The following is an 18,970-nucleotide window of genomic DNA, read 5'->3' on the forward strand; positions in this document are numbered from 1 at the left end:
TCTGGAGGGGAACAGCTAGGAGCACACAGGACATACGATCAGTGGAGCAGCTGGGACAGAAGTCTTCCCTCTGCCATTTGCACCAGGGAGCCAGGCGGCTCCACAGCCTTCTATGCACACCCCACCAGGAGAGAGTGATCTTTCAGGAGTACAGACACAGGCTTACAGGCTCACAGGAGGGACAAACTCCAGCCAGAGACAGCAAGACCAACCAGCACCAGAGATAACCAGATGGCAAAAGGCAATTCCAAGAACCCTACCAACAGAAACCAAGGCTACTTGGCAACATGAGAACCCAGTTCTTACACCACAGCAAGTCCCAGATACTCCAACACACTGGAAAAGCAAGAGTTGGATTTAAAATCGTATCTCATGATGCTAACAGAGGGCTTCAAGAAGGACTTAAATAAAAGAAATACAGGAGAACATGGGTCAATAGGTAAAAGCTCTTAAAGAGGAAACACAAAAATCCCTTAAAGAAATACAGGAGCCGGGTGGTGGTGGCGCATGCCTGTAATCCCAGCACTCTGGGAGGCAGAGGCAGGTGGATTTCTGAGTTCGAGGCCAGCCTGGTCTATCGAGTGAGTTCCAGGACAGCCAGGGCTATACAGAGAAACCCTGTCTCGAAAAAACCAAATCCAAAAAACAAAAAACAAAAAGAAAGAAAGAAAGAAAGAAAGAAAGAAAGGAAAGGAAAGGAAAGGAAAGGAAAGGAAAGGAAAGGAAAGGAGAAAGGAAAGGAGAAAGGAAAGGAGAAAGGAAAGGAGAAAGGAAAGGAGAAAGGAAAGGAGAAAGGAAAGGAGAAAGGAAAGGAGAAAGGAAAGGAGAAAGGAAAGGAGAAAGGAAAGGAGAAAGGAAAGGAGAAAGGAGAAAGGAAAAAGGAAAGGAAAAAGGAAAGGAAAAAGGAAAAAGGAAAGGAAAAAGGAAAAAGGAAAGGAAAAAGGAAAGGAAAAAGGAAAAAGGAAAGGAAAAAGGAAAAAGGAAAGGAAAAAGGAAAGGAAAAAGGAAAAAGGAAAGGAAAAAGGAAAAAGGAAAGGAAAAAGGAAAAAGGAAAGGAAAAAGGAAAAAGGAAAGGAAAAAGGAAATGAAAGGAAAAAGGAAAAAGGAAAGGAAAGGAAAGGAAAGGAAAGGAAAGGAAAGAAATACAGGAGATCACGGGTTAACAGGAAGAAGCCCTTAAAGAGGAAGCACAAAAGTCCCTTAAAGAATTACAGGAACTGAACAAAACCATTCAGGATCTAAAAGTGGAAGTAGAAACAATAAAGAAACCACAGTGAGACATCTCTAGAAATAGAAAACCTTGGAAAGAATTCAGGAGTCATAGATGTGTAAGCATCAACAACAGTATGCTAGAGATAAAGGAAAGAATCTCAGGTGCTGAAGATACCACAGAAAACATTGACTCAACAGTCAAAGAAAATGCAAAATGCATAAAGCTTGTAACCCAAAATATCCAGGAAATCCAGGACACAATGAGAAGACCAAACTGAAGGATACTAGGTATAGAAGAGAGTAAAGATTTCCAACTTAAAGGGCCAGTAAATATCTTAAACAAAAGTATAAAAGAAAACTTCCCTAACCTAAAGAAAGATGCCCATGAACGTACAAGAAGTCAGAACTCCAAACAGACTGGACCAGACCAGAAAATCTTCCCAGTACATAATAATCAAAACACCAAATGTACTAAACAAAGAAAAAAATATTAAAAGTAATAAGGGAAAAAGGGCAAGTAACTTATAAAGGCAGACCTATCAGAATTACACCAGGGTTCTCACCAGAGATGATGAAAGCTAGAAGATCCTGGGCAGATGTCATACAGACCCTAAGAGAACACAAATGCTAGCCCATGCTACTACACCCAGCAAAACTCTCAATCACCATAGATGGAGAAACCAAGATATTCCATGAAAAAAACCAAATTTATACAGTATCTTCCTACAAAGGATGGTAGATGGAAAATGCCAACACAAGCAGGGAAACTACACCCAGGAAAAAGCAAGAAAGTAATGTTCTTCTAACAAACCCAGAAGATATCCACACAAACATAAAAAATAACATCAAAAATAACAGGAAGCAACAATCACTGTTCCTTAATATCTCTTAACATCAGTGGACTCAATTCCCCAATAAAAGACATAGACTAACAGATATATTTTTCATGTAAATGTTCAATTTTATCAGAAAGTGTTTGTAATTTCTCTTTCAATTAATTTAATAATTTTTTGTCTACCATTTTTTCTGCATTATTTTTCATGATCTTCAATTTTAACATGTTTTTCTATATATTTTACTAGAAATGTTTTCCATGTAAATCTCTGATTTTATCACAAAATATTTTTAATTTCACCTTCAATTATTTTAGAAAGGTTTTTTTTTATATCTACCATTTTATCTGTATAATTTTCCATGAAATAATCAATTTTAATGTGTTTGTCTATATATTTCTTGAATTTTTAACAGAAATATTTTCCTTGTAAATCTTCAGTTTTATCTGAATGTTTATAATTCCACTTTCAATTAACTTAGAATTATTTTTATGCCTACCATTTTATCTGTATAATTTTCCATGATAATCTTCAATTTTAACATGTTTTTTTATATATTTCTTCAATTTTATCAGAAACATTTTCCATGCAAATCCTCAACCCTATCAGAAAATGTTTATAATTCCACTTTCAATAAATTTAGGAATTCTTTTATGCCTACCATTATATCTATATAAAAATTTTCATGATAATCTTCAAAAATAAAAAAAAAACAAACCATTATTCTGTCATTCCATGTCAGGGCCTTTGGGGGAAAGTATGGATTAACCTGGGTAGACCATACATTATCAAGACTTTTAAACATGTCCTCTCCCTCTCCCTCCCCCTCTCCATCTCCCTCATCCCTCTCCTTCATCCATCGCCCTCTCCCTCATCCATCTTCCTCTCTCTCATCCCTCATTCCTCATCCCTCTCTCTCATCCCTCTTCCCCTCCCTCTCCTTTTCTTTTCTCTCCTTTCTCTTACCCCTCCCTTTCCCCATGGCTACTTCCTTGGCCTCAGTCCTTGGTGCCAGTGAACTCGCCCACCTGCCAGTGAACTCGCCCACCTGCCGAAGACTAGTTTCCAATAAACCTGCCTTCAGTACAATCTAATCTGGTTTAAATGGGTTCATTTCACCAGCGGAGAGATAACCTATCAAGGATCTTATTGTTTCATTAGCCCATACACTTATTAAATCTTCCAGATTGATTTTCTTTTGTTACTAGCCCCTTCTTTTCAAAGTTTTGAAATCACTTTTAAATAAAGATCCATAATTTAGTTACCCAAAAAAAAATGTTCATTTTATGTATTTTTTAAATTTTTTTTAAATTAAAAGTGCAGTTATTTATCTGTGTATGTACAGGTACATTCCATGGTCAGAGGACAACTTGCTGGAGTGGATTCTCTGTGTTGGTTCTGTTGCTCAAACTCAGGCTATCAGTCGTCGGAAAGACCTTTACCAGCTAAGCCATCTCACCAGCCATATTTTATTGTTTTAGGATGATGCATTAAAGTGACTGAGAATATTGTAGCCTTTATATTCTGGTGATTTTTGTAGCTGTTCATCTAGTGAGTTTTAATTCATTTAAAATTTTTGATGTGATACTGGGGATCATACCTGGAGATGGGGGGGGCAGTAGACAAGTATTCTACCACTGAGAGGACATATCAGCTCTTAAATTTGATATTGGTGTTTTGTGAAACAACTTGGGATATTGCTCAGTGATAAACCACTTACTTAACCATACCTGAGGCCCCGGGTTAATTTCCAGCACCCACCCACCAACTGTGTTTTTTTTATATTAACTTAAAAGTTCAGACTATAACCTTAATAGAAAGAGACAATAAATTTTCTTACTGATGGGTTAATAATAGAAGTAGTTACATTTATTAGTTTCTAAGGTATAACTGTTGGATTTGGGTCACCCAATAGTATTTTCTCTCTCTCTTCCCTCCCTTTTATTTTATGTGTATGAGTGTTTTCCCTGTGTGTATGTGTACCACATTCCTGTGGGGATTAGAAGAAGGTTGCAGATCCCCTGAACTGAAATTAGAGCTGGTCATGAAATGTCGTACGCGTGCTGAGAATTGAACCCCCATCCTGTGTAAGAGCAGCATGTGCTTTGAACCCCTGAGCCATCTCTTCCCCACCTTTTTGACAATATTTCACAAGTGATTGTTTTACTTTGAGACCATTCTCTTGTGACTCAGCTTGCCTTCAGCTCCTGATCTTCCTTCTCTTCTTCCCAAGTGCTGAGATTACAGATGTCAACTACCATATTCAATATATTTGTCTGTTCATTCATTTATGGATTGATTGGAGATTGGGTCTTGCTTTGTAGACCAGTCTAGCCTGGAACCATCTGCCATTCCTGTTTTACCCTCTGATATTTTACAGGTGTGTGCCTGGATGCTTTGCTTAAACTTGAAACATGGAGGTTTTGAGTGTTGTCGGTGTCATGCTCAGCCACCACTTTAACTATGCCAAAGGCAAAGCCGTCTGTCCTCCCCTTTCCCTTTGCAGAAGGCTCTTTGGATAAGCTGTTAAAAACAAATAAAATCGGGAACTTACCACATCTAAAATGCCTTCTCTTATTGTTATTTTTTTTAAATAGACCTATCCAGAGAAAACCATCGAGAAGTAATTGCTAGTGTCATAAGGAAACTTCTTAGTAAGTATATATGCCTATAACTTCCCTGTATTACTACACTTTAAAATTGTACCCTATGGCAGGTGTGCTTTTACTTATTTTAATTGAAATAGGGTGAATATCATAAACCTTCCCCCCTTTAAACAGCAGATTGGGGTTTGTATAATTTAAGATATTAGCTAAACATTTTTTTCTTCTCCTGTTTTAGGCCACATACTTGATAATTCAGAAGATGATACCAAATCATTGTTTCTCATCATAAAGGTAGAAGTGGCTCCACAGCTCTATAATTGGTAACGTGCTTTGGCTTGACTGGTGACTTCTGAATAAATGTTAAAATTCTTTAACACAGATCATTGGAGACCTTTTGCAATTTCAAGGATCTCATAAGCATGAATTTGATTCCCGGTGGAAAAGCTTTAACTTAGTAAAGAAATCAATGGAAAATCGGGTCAGTATTTTTACCTGAAATTCTGAGTTACTATTTTTGAAAAACTGTATAATAGTCCTGATTTGAGAATTATTGTTTATGGAGGAAATTTGCCCTGTAAGTAATAGCTTTAAGAATAGTGTATGAAACCAACCTCTTCCTCCTTTTCCTTTTTGCTGTAGGAGTCTTGTTACATAATAGTAAAATACATGACTTTTAAAAAAAGTTTTTTTAAAAAGAATATTGTATGATGAATACAAGCAGGACACATATCAAATGGATCCTATTTCTTAGACTATCATTAACCTTTAGAGTGCTTGTCTAGTAAGTGTGTGGCCCTAAATTTGAAATAATTTATTGAGTAATAAAGTCTGTTACTCATCACCATTTGTGTATCCATGTAGGGATTTGCTTAGTAGCATTCAGACTATCTCATAAAAATGTGAGGAAATTTAAAAAAAAAAAAAAAAAGGAAGCTTGTCCACAGGTATGAACTTCATGTGACTGAAGAAAAGCATTTCTTGTGTCAATTTTGTGATCCAATATGAGAATCAGTATAAGCTTCTTTAAATACCTGGAAGGAAAAATACCCCAAAGCTGTGCTGAACAGTGTTCTGTAGTAGATGGTGATCAAATTGAATCTTTAGATGCCAGTATACTATCTGTGCTGGACACTGGAGATAGAAGAATATATGAGCAGGGGTGGGAGCTATGGCCAGCTGTGGAAGAATGCTCAAGGTAATTTAGGTCAGTAATTTGGTTATAAAAAGTCCTTTTGTTTTATCTCTAGCAGTAAAGGGAACATGTGTTGTAAACATGAGCCACACCTCACTGAGAGGGTGGATTTGATTTGAATATAGGAAAGTGTATAAACTGTTAGAATGTTTTGTCACATTTAGAATGTAGGTGGAAAAAGCCTAAATCAAGGCTTTTAAGATGCAGATCGAGAGCTTTGATGACTAATGTGATAAAGGATAAGAGTTTCAGTTCTCTTACTTCTATTGTTAGTCCCAGGGACTGAACTCTGGTTGTCAGGCACATGGCAGTTGGTTTTGCTCTTCAGTTACTTTTTCTGCCCTGTGTCCATTTTTATGGTCTGGCTTGCCTCTTTTGTTGTTGTTACTGGCTTTTTTTTTGGTTGGTTGGTTGGTTGGTTGGTTGGTTGGTTGGTTGGTGTTTTCTAGTGAGACATGGTCAATCTGTGTAACCCTGGGTGGCCTGGAACTTAAAGCCTACCGCTGAGATTAAAGGTTTGAGGAATATTCATTAGAAGATTCGGGAATCCACTGTTGAAGTCGCTCAGTGAAAATGGTGAGGTGTCTGCTATTTGTTTTCCAGCTGCATGGGAAAAAGCAACATATCAGAGCACTGCTAATTGACAGAGTGATGCTGCAGCATGAGGCAAGTACTGCATGGAGTCACCACTCGATGCTCTGTGCTAAGGAGTAATTACTGTGATATTTTTCATGATTAAATGGATTTTCAGTAAATACTTCAAGACTTGATTTATATTATTTCTTTTTAAAGTTGCGAACACTAACTGTTGAGGGTTCTGAGTACAAAAAAATACATCAAGATATGATCAGAGATCTTCTTCGATTATCAACAAGTTCATACAGTCAGGTGAGGTTCAATAGTCTCCCATATTTTTATTTTTTTACATGCAATCTAAATACCCTTGTTTTAACAGTATAGCTTAAGTAATCACTTACATAGGGTTCCGCAGAAAGGAAACAAAAGAACCAAAACTAAAATCTAGCACTCCCACCCCAATGACATTAGAAATACCTTTCAAATTTCAAATAGATTGAAATCTTGCCTTAGTAGACAAAACCATTTGTGTTTGTAGTATACTTTCTCCCCCTCTCTCCATTTTCTGTGTCAGGGTTTCTCTCTGTAGCCCTAGCTGTTTTAGAACTCTCTGTAGATCAGCAGGCCTCATGCACCCCTATGCCCAGCTAATTATTTCTCTTTTTAGATCCCTGTGTTTTCTTCCAACAGGGTCTTGCTATTTAGTCAGACTGGCCTTGAACAGTGCTGAGATTAGAGGCATATGTGCCACCATGTCCAGCTTAAAAATATCTCTCTATGTTTTAAGTTTTAGATATTGTGCTAATCTATATAATTCCTTCTGTGTAATCCTCAGGGTTCAGAGAGTGGCTAGTATATAACATGTACGCTATCTCTTTATATAGTATAGGATCAAAAGATTATGTCCTAGCACACAGAACAGAGAAATTACAAGATTCATGTATATCAGTTCCTTCTAACTTGGTAATTTCCTCTGTGTGGGCATAGGACACTTGATCTTGTTATCAACAGTAACTTAGATTGTTTGCTGTCTACGTTCAGATATGAAAATACCGGTGCCATTCAACTTTCTACTTATCAAAACGAAATACATGATATTTCCTTTTTAATATTCCTTTATTTTTTAGGGTGTGTGTTTCCTGTTATTTAGGAAAACATCTAAATTGTCATCACTTTGTTTTTATACTTCATTAGACATCTTTTTAAATCCTTGTCAATTTTCCCCAGGTCAGAAACAAAGCTCAGCAAACATTTTTTGCTGCTTTGGGAGCATATAACTTCTGTTGCAGAGATATTATCCCCCTGGTTTTGGAGTTCTTACGACCTGATAGAAAGGATATCACACAGCAGCAGTTCAAGGTATAGGTTCTATTTTAACTTTTGCAATTAAAGATCGGTCATTGAAGGTCTTCAGATAATATTTTGTTATGTTTACTTATCATAGCTCTTAAAATGTGGGTAAGTTGGCAGTATTAGAGCATTTCATCATGATTAGTGTTATGGAGAAAATACAGGGTGGAGGCTCCTGTGGGAAAATAGCTAAGTTGAAGTAGCACAACCAATGTGAAAGGAGCACCAGAAACAGGAAGAAATAAGGTTATTTTAAGCAACAGATAAAAGCAGTAAAAGAAAGTTAAGAGATTTCAGAGGTGGCATGTAAGTGAATCTTTATAAGCAGATAGATTGAAAGATTTTTAAGGATAGGTGAGAGTAAGTGCTTGATGGCAAAATATGAGGGGCTAACACATGGGCGTTTCCATCTCTACACTCTGGCGGTACGATTATAGGGGTAGTAGAAGATCCCTTGAATCCAGGAGTTTCAGTTAAGCCTGGGCCACATGGAGAGATCCCATCCAAAACAAAATGAAAAAAATTAAAGATCAGACAACAAAACTGACTGACATACCATTAAAAAAGAGGAACAGATGAAAAGCAATTAAGAGACCTTTCAGAAAAAGAAGACATTAATCAATGCCAGCTTTCTGGAGAGGATTAAGATGAGCACTAAGCATGTTCCTTGAAGTTAGTTTGTAAGACGGGAATCAGTAGGCTGTACGCCAGGCTTAAGTAAAGTTTTATTAGAACAAGCCATTCTTTTATGTAGTTTGTACATCTGCCGTCATGGTGTTAGATCATAGACTTAATGCCAAGGGACTGACTACTTCCTTTTTTTTTGGTTTTTTGGATTTGTTTTTTTTCGAGACAGGGTTTCTCTGTGTAGCTCTGGCTGTCCTGGAACTCACTCTGTAGACCAGGCTGGCCTCGAACTCAGAAATCTGCCTGCCTCTGCCTCCCAGAGTGCTGGGATTACAGGTGTGCGCCACCACCGCCCGGCTGACTACTTCCTTTCTACTTCCTTTCTTCCTTCATTTCTGGTGGCTGACTTCCTACCCTGCCTCATTTGATTATATATTTGCCAATCTTGTTAAGGATAGCTTATATGGACAACACTAGGGAGGTTAAGATTGACAGTGCCTATATGTAGAGCCTGAAGGAGACTGGGATAGACAGTAGTAACAGTCTGACTTAGGATCTGTTTATACTGAGTATTCTGGGAATCAATCAATCAATCAATCAATAAATAAATATATACATAAATAAATAAAAGTTTTGATATTAATAGAAATGTATCTGTTTCATCAGAATTATCTAATTAGACTTTGTCCCTAAAAACTTACACTTAAGCAGCTGGATTTTTAAAAAGATATTTTTAAGTTATCGTTTGACAATTTCACACATGTATACCACGTATGTCTTCATATCCACCCTCCTCCTGAGTAACCAAGCTTTTATATTCTTAGTAACATACTTAGCAACTTGGTCTTTGCTGGTATTTGATAAATAATTTCAAACTTTACGTCCTAAAAATATTCAGTGGTGCATTTCAATGCCATTGTCATGTCTAAGGAAAATAAGAATGGAGTTTGTGTTTTTATAAATATGCCTACCTTTTAAAATTGATTAATCAGTCTTTAAACAAACCCTCTATGAAATGACTTAGAAAAAATATTAATGGATGCCACTTGGTTATACCTCAAGTTCATGGTTTTAAAAATAACACATAAAATGTGTGAACCTATTTACAAATTAGCTGTAAGTATATAAATAATCACTGTAAAAATTTAAGAACTGTGTTGAACTCAACCATTACTCTTAACCTTCCTTGTAAATGTATTTGTTCTTATAGGGCGCCTTATATTGTTTACTTGGAAATCACAGTGGTGTGTGCCTGGCAAACCTTCATGATTGGGACTGCATTGTGCAGACCTGGCCAGCACTTGTTTCCTCAGGGCTTAGCCAAGCAATGTCACTGGAAAAGCCATCAATAGTGAGACTATTTGATGACCTTGCTGAAAAGATTCATAGACAATATGAAACAATTGGCTTGGACTTTACAGTAAGCAAACCATTTAATTGTTCACTCAATTAGTGGAAATTCTGGCTTTTATTTTCCATGTCTTTCCTTTTTTTCTGTAATAATAGTTTGGCTTGTTATAATTTTTAAAAGGTGTTTGCTTTCTCTTTCCATCTAGCTTTTTAGTGATATATTGTAGATAATGGTGTGACACCAAGTTGGAATGTGTCTGGGAATGAATCAGGTCATTTCTACCAAGAGGCTACTCCAGTTAACATTACTGCATTTACCATTGTCCCATAGATGCCACCATTGCATTAACCTCCCTCCCTGCCACTCACTTTCCCTTCTCTTTGGTTCCCTCTCCTCTGGTTGGTCTAGAACTTTGTTTACCAGTCTGGTCTCAGATTCACTCTGTTTCTTGAGTAATGGAATTACAGACATGACCCATTATGCCTAATCATGGCAGATTTTTTTTAAAGAGTTGGTTGTATTTTAGGAGGTTAGCTATACTAGCCAAAGTCACAGAAGACTTATCGCTTACATAGCTTACAATGCAGAATATTAAAATTTTAGATGGATGAGAAAGAAATTTCACTGTTTCTCAAATAAGAGATAGGACATCATTTAAGCACTTGTTGGAAAGTCAATGACTAATTCTGTAGTCCATGCTAGCCTCAGACTTGTAGCAATCCTCCTATATGCCTTCTATATGCTGAGATTACATGCATGAACCACCTTTCTTAAACATGTAAGATGCTAAATGCACACACTTACACTTCCTCAGTGCATCGGGATAGACAGAAAGGTGAGGATAGTTGAGTTCTTTCTTAACACAGGTTGGCTATGTTTTTCATGCTGTTGACCAGAATTATAGCTGTGGCTATAAATTCATCCCTTGTTCTTTGAAACTGTCCTTATATTAGGGGTAACCCTAGCCTGTAACCCAGGCTGGCCTTGGGTTCTTGATCCTCCTGCCTTCATTTCCTGAGTATTCTCATTACAGGCATATATCACCATATCCTGGTAGATTATTTTTTCTTTAAAAATTAATAGTAATAGTAACTTGAAATGAAATTCCCAATCATTGGTCTGTCTGGCAAAATGGCACAAGGGGAAAGGTGCTTGTCACCAAACTTGATGATGAGTTTACTCCCTGAACTGAAAGCATAACTATTACATTTGTTTACTTATTTGCGTATACATATATGAGTCCATGTTTGCACATACCATGGCACATGTAAAGATGAGAGGACATATTGTAGGAATCACTTTTCTCCATCTACCCATGTAGATATGGTCCTAAGAATTGAAACAGCAAGTTCCCCTCTTTCTTTTTATTAAATAGTACACATTGTATTATGCGTCATGACTCTACTTTTTTCTTTTTAATAAGATTCCAAAGTCATGTGCTGCAATAGCAGAATTACTTCAACAATCAAAGAATCCTTCTATTAGTCAGACACTACTTAGCCCAGAGAAGATTAAAGAAGGACAGAAGCGTCAACAGGATAAGAATGCTGATGCCCTAAGGTAATTGATAAACTTTCTGCTAAGACAAAATATTACAGTTGATACATTTTTTTCTAGCTCTGCAATATAAATGTAACTTACCACTTATACATTGATTTCTGGGGAAATGTAAAAAGTTGGGAGATGATTGTTGAATTTTCACTTTTAGGTACAGAGTTGAAAAAAAAAGGCTAAAATAGTTATTGTTGTATCTTTTCCACTATGAATTCCTTTTGATTTTTTAGGTACTAATGTATACATGCAGACATAATATAATTGGTATACTTCATTGTTAAATCCTAAATTCAAGTTCAATATATTACTTTATAGCTTTTAAGTAATCTCTTTTTGATTAAACTTGGTATTAGGATATTAGTAAACCTTTTTTTTATTTTTTTTTAAATTTGGGGAACCGGAACAAGTCTATGGAAACAAAGTAATAGCCTTCCTAACTCAGTGTTGGGTTTACCATGTAATTAGCACATGATTGTGCCTACCTGCTGTTATTGGAAATGCCTCATTTTTTATCAGAATGTTGCCCAGTCTGATCTTAACTCATGGGCTTAAGAGTTCTTCCTTCCTCAGTGTCCCAGTGAATCAGTTATGGATATGGGAGTTAGCTACAACCCCCAGGCTTATTTTCTAAAGTGTCTTGTAAATACTGAATTCCCATAGGTGGTTTAATTGATTTCTGACAGCAGCATACTATATAGACAGAATATACTGCTAACTCATTGATTACAGTTTTAATGTTTACTTTGGAACACTCAGAAATAGTTTACTGGGCATACTTATAGTGCTAGTACTTTTTGTGCTGAGGCAGGAGGATCAAGCATTCAAGGCTAGCCTGTAGTATGAGACCTTATCTCAAAAAAATAAAAAAGATTATTAAGAGAAAAGATGAAATGTTCTGTAGGTATCTGTTAAATCCATTTGGTTCATAACTTCTGTTAGTTTCATTGTGTCTCTGTTTAGTTTGTTTCCCTGATTGATGAGAGTGGGGTGTTGAAGTCTCCCACTATTATTGCATGAGATGCAGTGAGTGCTTTGAGCTTTAGTAAAGGTTCTTTTATAAATGTGGGTGCCCTTGCATTTGGAGCATAGATGTTCAGAGTTGACAGTTCATCTGGGTAGATTTTTCCTTTGATGATGTGAAGTGTCCTTATCTCTTTTGATAACTTCTAATTGAAAGTTGATTTTATTTGATATTAAAATGGCTACTCCAGCTTGTTTCTTGGGACCATTTGCTTGGAAAATTGTTTTCCAGCCTTTTACTCTGAGGTAGTTTCTGTCTTTGTCACTGAGGTGTGTTTCCTGTATGCAGTTAAAAGCAGATCCTGTTTACTATGTATATAGTCTGTTAGTCCATGTCTTTTTATTAGGTAATTGAGTCCATGGGTATAAAGAGATATTAAGGAAAAGGGATTGTTGCTCCTTGTTATTTTTGTTGTTAGAGGTGGAATTATGTTTATGTGGCTATCTTCTTTTAGGTTTGTTAAAAGAAGATTATTTTCTTGCTTTTTCTAGGGTGTAGCTCCCCTCCTTGTGTTTGAGTTTTCCATCTTTTATCCTTTGTAGGTCTGGATTCGTGGAAAGATTTGTTTTTCTCATGGTATAGCTTGGTTTCTCTATCTGTGTAGGCTCGATGCCCCAGTGTATGGGAATGCAAGGGTGGGGGGCGGGAGTGGGTGGGATGAGTGGGAGCACACCCTCATAGAAGCAGAAGTAGGGGGATGGGGTAGGGAGTTTCTGGGGGGGAATTGGGGAAGTGGATAATTTTTGAAATATAAATAAATAAAATATCCAATAAAAAAAAAAGGAGAGAGCAAAGAAAAAATTGGTAGTCTTTTTTTTTCACTGTCTTTCCACTTTTAGTCTGGTCAAATGGTGAGATTTAAGAGGAGAGTAAATTTATATTATGTGATGTTTGTCTTAAGAGCATAGTAAGATCATATTTTATCTGAAATTCTTTTAAAGGAACTATGAATGTTTGGTGAATACTTTACTAGATGGTGTGGAGCAAAGAAATCTGTAAGTATATATTTTTTTCCTCTCTTAATTCTTGAGAAACTTAAAATTATGTCAAACATAGAGTTGTGCATGATTTCATACACCTGTAATCCCAGTTCTCTGGAGGTTAAGGCTACAAAGCAAAGAAAAGGCTTCAGAACAGATTCTTCTTTTAAGTGGGTTTTAAGAGAAATCTGATTTATAAGTACCTTCTCTCATTCTCTCAACCACCAGGCCTTGGAAATTTGAACATATAGGAATTGGACTTCTATCTCTACTCCTAAGGGATGACAGAGTGTTGCCTCTTCGTGCCATACGTTTTTTTGTTGAAAATCTCAACCATGATGCAATCGTTGTTCGAAAGGTACATACTTTATTTATTTTGGTTACTGTGTTGGGTTTAAGAATATTTATCTCAGCACACTCTTTAAATTCTTCATAGACAACATATATCCTACTGAATACCTTGAAAGGAATGATTTGGCATCTCCTTTTGTTTGCTCAGAAACAATAAGAATTTGTTCAACAAATAATGGGAGGTATAATCAAGCATTTTATACATTTAATGCTATAGCTATTACAGGGAATAAACTTACAGACTAATAAGAAAGTTTCACTTTTAAAAATTCAAAAATCTATTTTGCAAGAAGAAGGGCAAACTTAAGGATTCAATTTTTTGACTTGGTTGAAAAAGTGTTACAAATGAACTTGAAGAAGGATTCTGGCTTTATCAAACTTTGGGAAGAAAACCAATAAAAGGACCAGATGCCAACACAAATGGAATGAGCTACTGTTGACCCTACAAAGGAAGGGCAGTTCTTTCAGCAGAGATTCAAAGGTGGAGATGCTACTAGATTCTCAGTTGAATGTTTATGCACCTCCCATCACTGCCAACAGGTAGACAGTATATTTATCTAGTTAGTTAACTCTTTAATCCAAAACTCTCTCTCACATGCCCCCCCCCCCCCCACAGCATACATGTGGAAGTCAAAGAAAGGACAGTTCTTGGGAGATAGGTGTCTGCTTCCACTAACTGGGGAGGATCAGATTGAATCAGGTCATTGAGCTTGTGCAGTAGGGCCTAGGCCTCTGAGCCATCCCAGAGAGCCTAGACTCTTCATGTGTACTTTTTTGGTTAATTTCTCTAATTAATAACCTCTCATTTGGTATTCCCCTTTCAAGTCTTCTATGTTTTGCTACCTTCTTTTCCCTATTTTCTTACAGCCCTTCTCCCTCTCATGTCTCCTTTCCAGCTTCATGACTTCTATATATTTACACTCACTATACATAAATAGCTTGTATATAAATTAGAAGCAGGAATATGTATAAAAGATAGCATGTGTTGGTTGTTTTTCTTAGTCTGAGATACTTTTCTTAATATGATTCCATATTCATTTGTCAATGTCACTTTTCCATTTATGGTTGAGTAAAATTTCACTTATATGCATAGCACATTTTTATTATCTGTCTGTTGACGGACATCTAGGCTGATTCTATTTCATTGCTATTGTTAGTGCACCATTGAACACGGATGTACAGGTATCATTGTGATAGAATGCAGAAGGGGATCTAATCTTTGAGAAACTGCTGCACTGATTTCTATAGAGTCTGCATGAGTTTACCAAGAATGAATATGGGCCTTTGGGTAGGAGGCCTTTTTGAACGGAACAGAATCAATTTCTATTGTGGTACAGCATGTTGTAAGACAGTTTTTTCAAAATGTTGATATATACGTGTTAACTTGTTTGCAGATGGCTATCTCAGCTGTTGCTGGTATTCTCAAGCAGCTAAAGAGAACGCACAAAAAGCTGACTATCAACCCTTATGAAATCAGTAAGTAATACCCCAAGTAACAGTCCTTTTAAATAACACTTAGAACATTTCCTTGAGTATTCAGAGGTAAGGAGTGGTAGCAGGTAGAAAGGTACAGAATTCAAAAGTCAGCTTGAGCTGTTATTTTTTTCTGAGCAGGAAGATTAGAAAAGATCTACTTTTCTTACTGTGTTCTTGGATATTTTCCCCCTTTATATTTAATTACTTATTTTTTGTTTGTTTGTTTTGTGTTTTGAGACAGGGTTTCTGTGTATAGCCCTGCCTGTCCTGGAACTTGCTCTGTAGAATAGGATGGCTCAAACTCAAGAAATCCACCTTCCTCTGTCTCCCACATGCTGGAATTAAATGCATGTAGCACTGCCCTGAGAGTGTAATATTTTAATTGTGGATTAGACTGTAGTCCACAGAAAAATGTCTTTTAAGAATATTTCTTTTGATATAAAGGACATGCATGTGGATAAATGATTAAAATTTTAGTAAGGTGTGTTGATAAAATTAATGACAGAATCAATGTTAATTTTTAAAGTTTTTTTTTTGAGAACTGTGTTTTGATATATAAAAGAACAGTCTTAGGAAATACTTTTGTATTCTGTACTGTGGGGGGTAGAGACATTATGAGAGCAATTTTCCATAAAACGTTTCCAGTAAGTATGTGTGTAGGGAAAGAGAATATGTTAGAATATATATAGGGTAGTATGTAAAAATATGAGGACTGTAAGTGAAGAATAAAAAAAAATTCCTTGAGCTTTGTAAGCTTGAAATTAATTTAGAACCAAATGTTTTAGCAAACCCTTTTAATTTCATACCTCATAGTCTCTTAACGGTTATCAATCCCAAATCCATCTATCCCATCTTTCCCCTCAACAGTTCAGTGTAAACCGCATGCTCGTCCTCACACTCTGCCACCCTCCCACCCGACCCCTTCTCAGGGCTGAGGTCCAGGTCCTTACTCATGCCAGTTTGGTTTGGTTTTTTTTTTTTTTTTTTTATTTTTTGTATTTGTATATGTATATGTGGGTGCACATATGCCATTACATTTATGTAGAGGTCAAAGTACAACAGTGGGAATCAGTTTTATTCTCTTAACCATGTGGGTCAGGTTAAACACAGGCTGCTGAGCTTTTTTAACAGAAACCTTTACCTAGTCAGCCATCTAGACAATAATGGCAATATTAATAAGTGATTTCTTCTTAAGTGTTGCAGGTAGAGATAGAGAGATAGCTCAGTGTTTAGGAACATGTGTTATTTTTATGCAACAACTAAGTTCTGGTTCTAGCACTCACATTAGGCAGTGCACAACTGCTTGTGAGCTAGCTCCAAGGAGATGCCTGTAACTAACCTCAGGCACATGCACATATTACAAACATATACAAAAATAAATATAAATGTATAATTTATACAAACATTTTTAAGGGAGTTATAGTCAGAGCATGGTGGTACATATCTTTTATCCCAATACTTGGGAGGCAGAGGCAGGTGGATCTTTGAGTTCTAGACCAGCAAAGGCTATAACGTAACACTGCCTTTTTTTTTTTTTTAAAAAAAGGTAATAGGATTGTGTATTGAAAGTCTAGAACAGCTACTGAGTTACTGTTTTCAAATTATTAAATCTGAATACCTTTTCTTTAGGTGGATGTCCTAAACCTACCAAAATTCTTGCTGGTGATAGACCTGATAACCATTGGTTACATTATGATAGCAAAAATATACCAAGAACAAAAAAAGAATGGGAGTCAAGTTGCTTTGTTGAAAAAACTCACTGGGGATACTACAACTGGCCAAAGTAAGTTCACCTCCCACCTTATCATTAAACATTTTTTTTCTCTTTTTTTTGGTGAACTTTATTTTGTTAGATTCAATTTCTAGGTTCAGAGTCATTTTTAAAGGTCTTTCCTTCTTTCTTCCTATTTTTCTTGTGCTCCTGTCAGTGCTGTGCTTTATTTCTTCCCAGTTTGTTACACTATAGTTCTAACTTTTTGTTAATGCCATGCTATGTGGCTAGGGAGACTCTTATCAGCTGCTCTAAATTGTGTTCCTATGTATTAATAACAATATACTTGTCTAAACCAGAAGCACTTTTCTCTCGCTGTTGAGTCCCGTAATTTGTTACCAAGGCATGGAGATCTGTAGACTTTAAAAGAGAAACTTATAATTTACTCATATCCCTACATTCATCCTAATCAGAATGTTAAATATACCTCCTAGCATTTACTGTTGAAGCTATATCATGTTCTTCTGTTGATGTTGTAAATAAAACTCTTACTGTGTAGGAACATGGTTGTTTATGCTGGTGTGGAAGAGCAGCCTAAACTTGGCAGAAGCAGGGAGGATATGACGGAGGTAAGCATCCATTCCATTATGGGTTTAACTGGATCTTGACTGCTGATTCCGCTCTACCTTAGTCAAGTCCTTTTTAAATGTATACTACTGTTCCATCAGTCAGGTGCTAGTTGACAGCACTATTAACATTTCCAAGGTTGTCCTTAAGTTACTACTGAATTCAACATTCCACTGAGTATTGCTCTCTCTATACAGTACTGCTGGCTGCTTGTGTTAGTTCTGGATGATACAGGCTCTTGAGCAACCATAATGACATAGTTTATGTTTCCATTGTATGTAAATCATGGCTTCTTAGGACATAGATGTTAATTTTTTTAAGATTTATTTGTATTATTTTTAATTATGTGTATCTATGTATGGGTGAATGCACCTGGGTGTAGGTGGGGACAAGAGGTTGTTAGTTCCCCTTTGAGCTAGAGTTGAATGAAGGTCACGAGCTATCTACATTGGGTGATGGGAACAAACTCAGGCCTTCAGGAAGAACATTGCCACTGAGCCATCTCCCCAGTGAAGATACCTAGATTTTAAAGAGAACTACTTTAGTTAAGTCAGATATGGTAGAGAATGAGTGTAACTTTTCCACTCGAGGCTTTTAAGGGAGGATTGGTATGAATTCAAGGCCAGTCTAGACTATAGAACAAGACTGTCCATAATCAACTAAACAAAAAACACCCCACAAAAATGAAACAAAAATTTCTTCATTGAATATACTTCCTTATCATTGTGAAAGTTAATTCACTTTAAAAAGCCAAGTTGGTTTGGGACGCTACAAGAAGACAGGAGTCAGCTAATCTGGACCCTTGGGGGCCCCCAGGGACTAAACCACCAACCAAAGATCATACATTGGCTAGACCTACACATATGTAGCAGATGTGCAGCTTGGTCTTCGTGCTGGTCCCCCAGCAACTGGAGCAGGGGTTGTCTCTGACTCTGTTGCTGACCTGTGAATCCTGTTGCCCTAACTGGGCTGCCTTGTCCAGCCTCTGTGGGAGACAATGTGCCTAGTCCTGCAGCGACTTGATGTTCTAGAGTAGGTTGGTACCCAGAAAGGGGCGGGGGGCCTTGGAGGAGTGAGTGCTTTGACCCGGAAAGAGGCGGGGGGCCTTGGAGGAGTGAGTGCTTTGATTGGGATGTAAAGTGAAAATTATTTTCAAGTTGATATTTAAATTTCCTGATTCTCACCAACCTTTCTTCAAATGTTGGTTTGTTAGAATTTGGTTTATAAGCCGGGCAGTGGTGGCACAGGCCTTTAATCCCAGCGCTTGGGAGGCAGAGGCAGCTGGATTTCTGAATTCGAGGCAGCCTGGTCTACAGACTGAGTTCCAGAACAGCCGGGGGTACACAGAGAAACCCTGTCTTGAAAAGCCAAAAAAGAAAAACAAAACAAAAACACACAAAAAATAAAAACCAACAAAAACTAGAATTTGGTTTATAGTTAGAAGGTTCTTATACCTTGCATACAGTTGGCACAAAAGTGTTAGCTCTCATTACCAAACAGAAC

At 36.9% G+C, this 18,970-nt stretch overlaps 1 protein-coding gene across 4 annotated transcripts in view; it reads left to right on the forward strand.

Annotated features, from left to right (window-relative positions):
* Psme4 (proteasome activator subunit 4) overlaps window positions 1-18,970 on the forward strand; it is a 114,644-nt gene that overhangs the window by 66,098 nt on the left and 29,576 nt on the right. For all 4 annotated transcript variants that reach the window (XM_052198767.1, XM_052198764.1, XM_052198765.1 and 1 more), the window contains 13 exons: window positions 4,643-4,699; window positions 4,887-4,942; window positions 5,031-5,129; window positions 6,447-6,509; window positions 6,636-6,731; window positions 7,647-7,778; window positions 9,607-9,816; window positions 11,171-11,307; window positions 13,264-13,317; window positions 13,531-13,660; window positions 15,048-15,129; window positions 16,759-16,912; window positions 17,400-17,469. In XM_052198767.1, coding sequence (XP_052054727.1) covers window positions 4,643-4,699; window positions 4,887-4,942; window positions 5,031-5,129; window positions 6,447-6,509; window positions 6,636-6,731; window positions 7,647-7,778; window positions 9,607-9,816; window positions 11,171-11,307; window positions 13,264-13,317; window positions 13,531-13,660; window positions 15,048-15,129; window positions 16,759-16,912; window positions 17,400-17,469 — 1,340 coding nt within the window. The remainder of the gene's footprint in view (window positions 1-4,642; window positions 4,700-4,886; window positions 4,943-5,030; window positions 5,130-6,446; window positions 6,510-6,635; window positions 6,732-7,646; window positions 7,779-9,606; window positions 9,817-11,170; window positions 11,308-13,263; window positions 13,318-13,530; window positions 13,661-15,047; window positions 15,130-16,758; window positions 16,913-17,399; window positions 17,470-18,970) is intronic.

The sequence above is a fragment of the Apodemus sylvaticus genome, chromosome 11 (genome assembly GCF_947179515.1).
Source record: "Apodemus sylvaticus chromosome 11, mApoSyl1.1, whole genome shotgun sequence".
NCBI lineage: Eukaryota > Metazoa > Chordata > Mammalia > Rodentia > Muridae > Apodemus > Apodemus sylvaticus.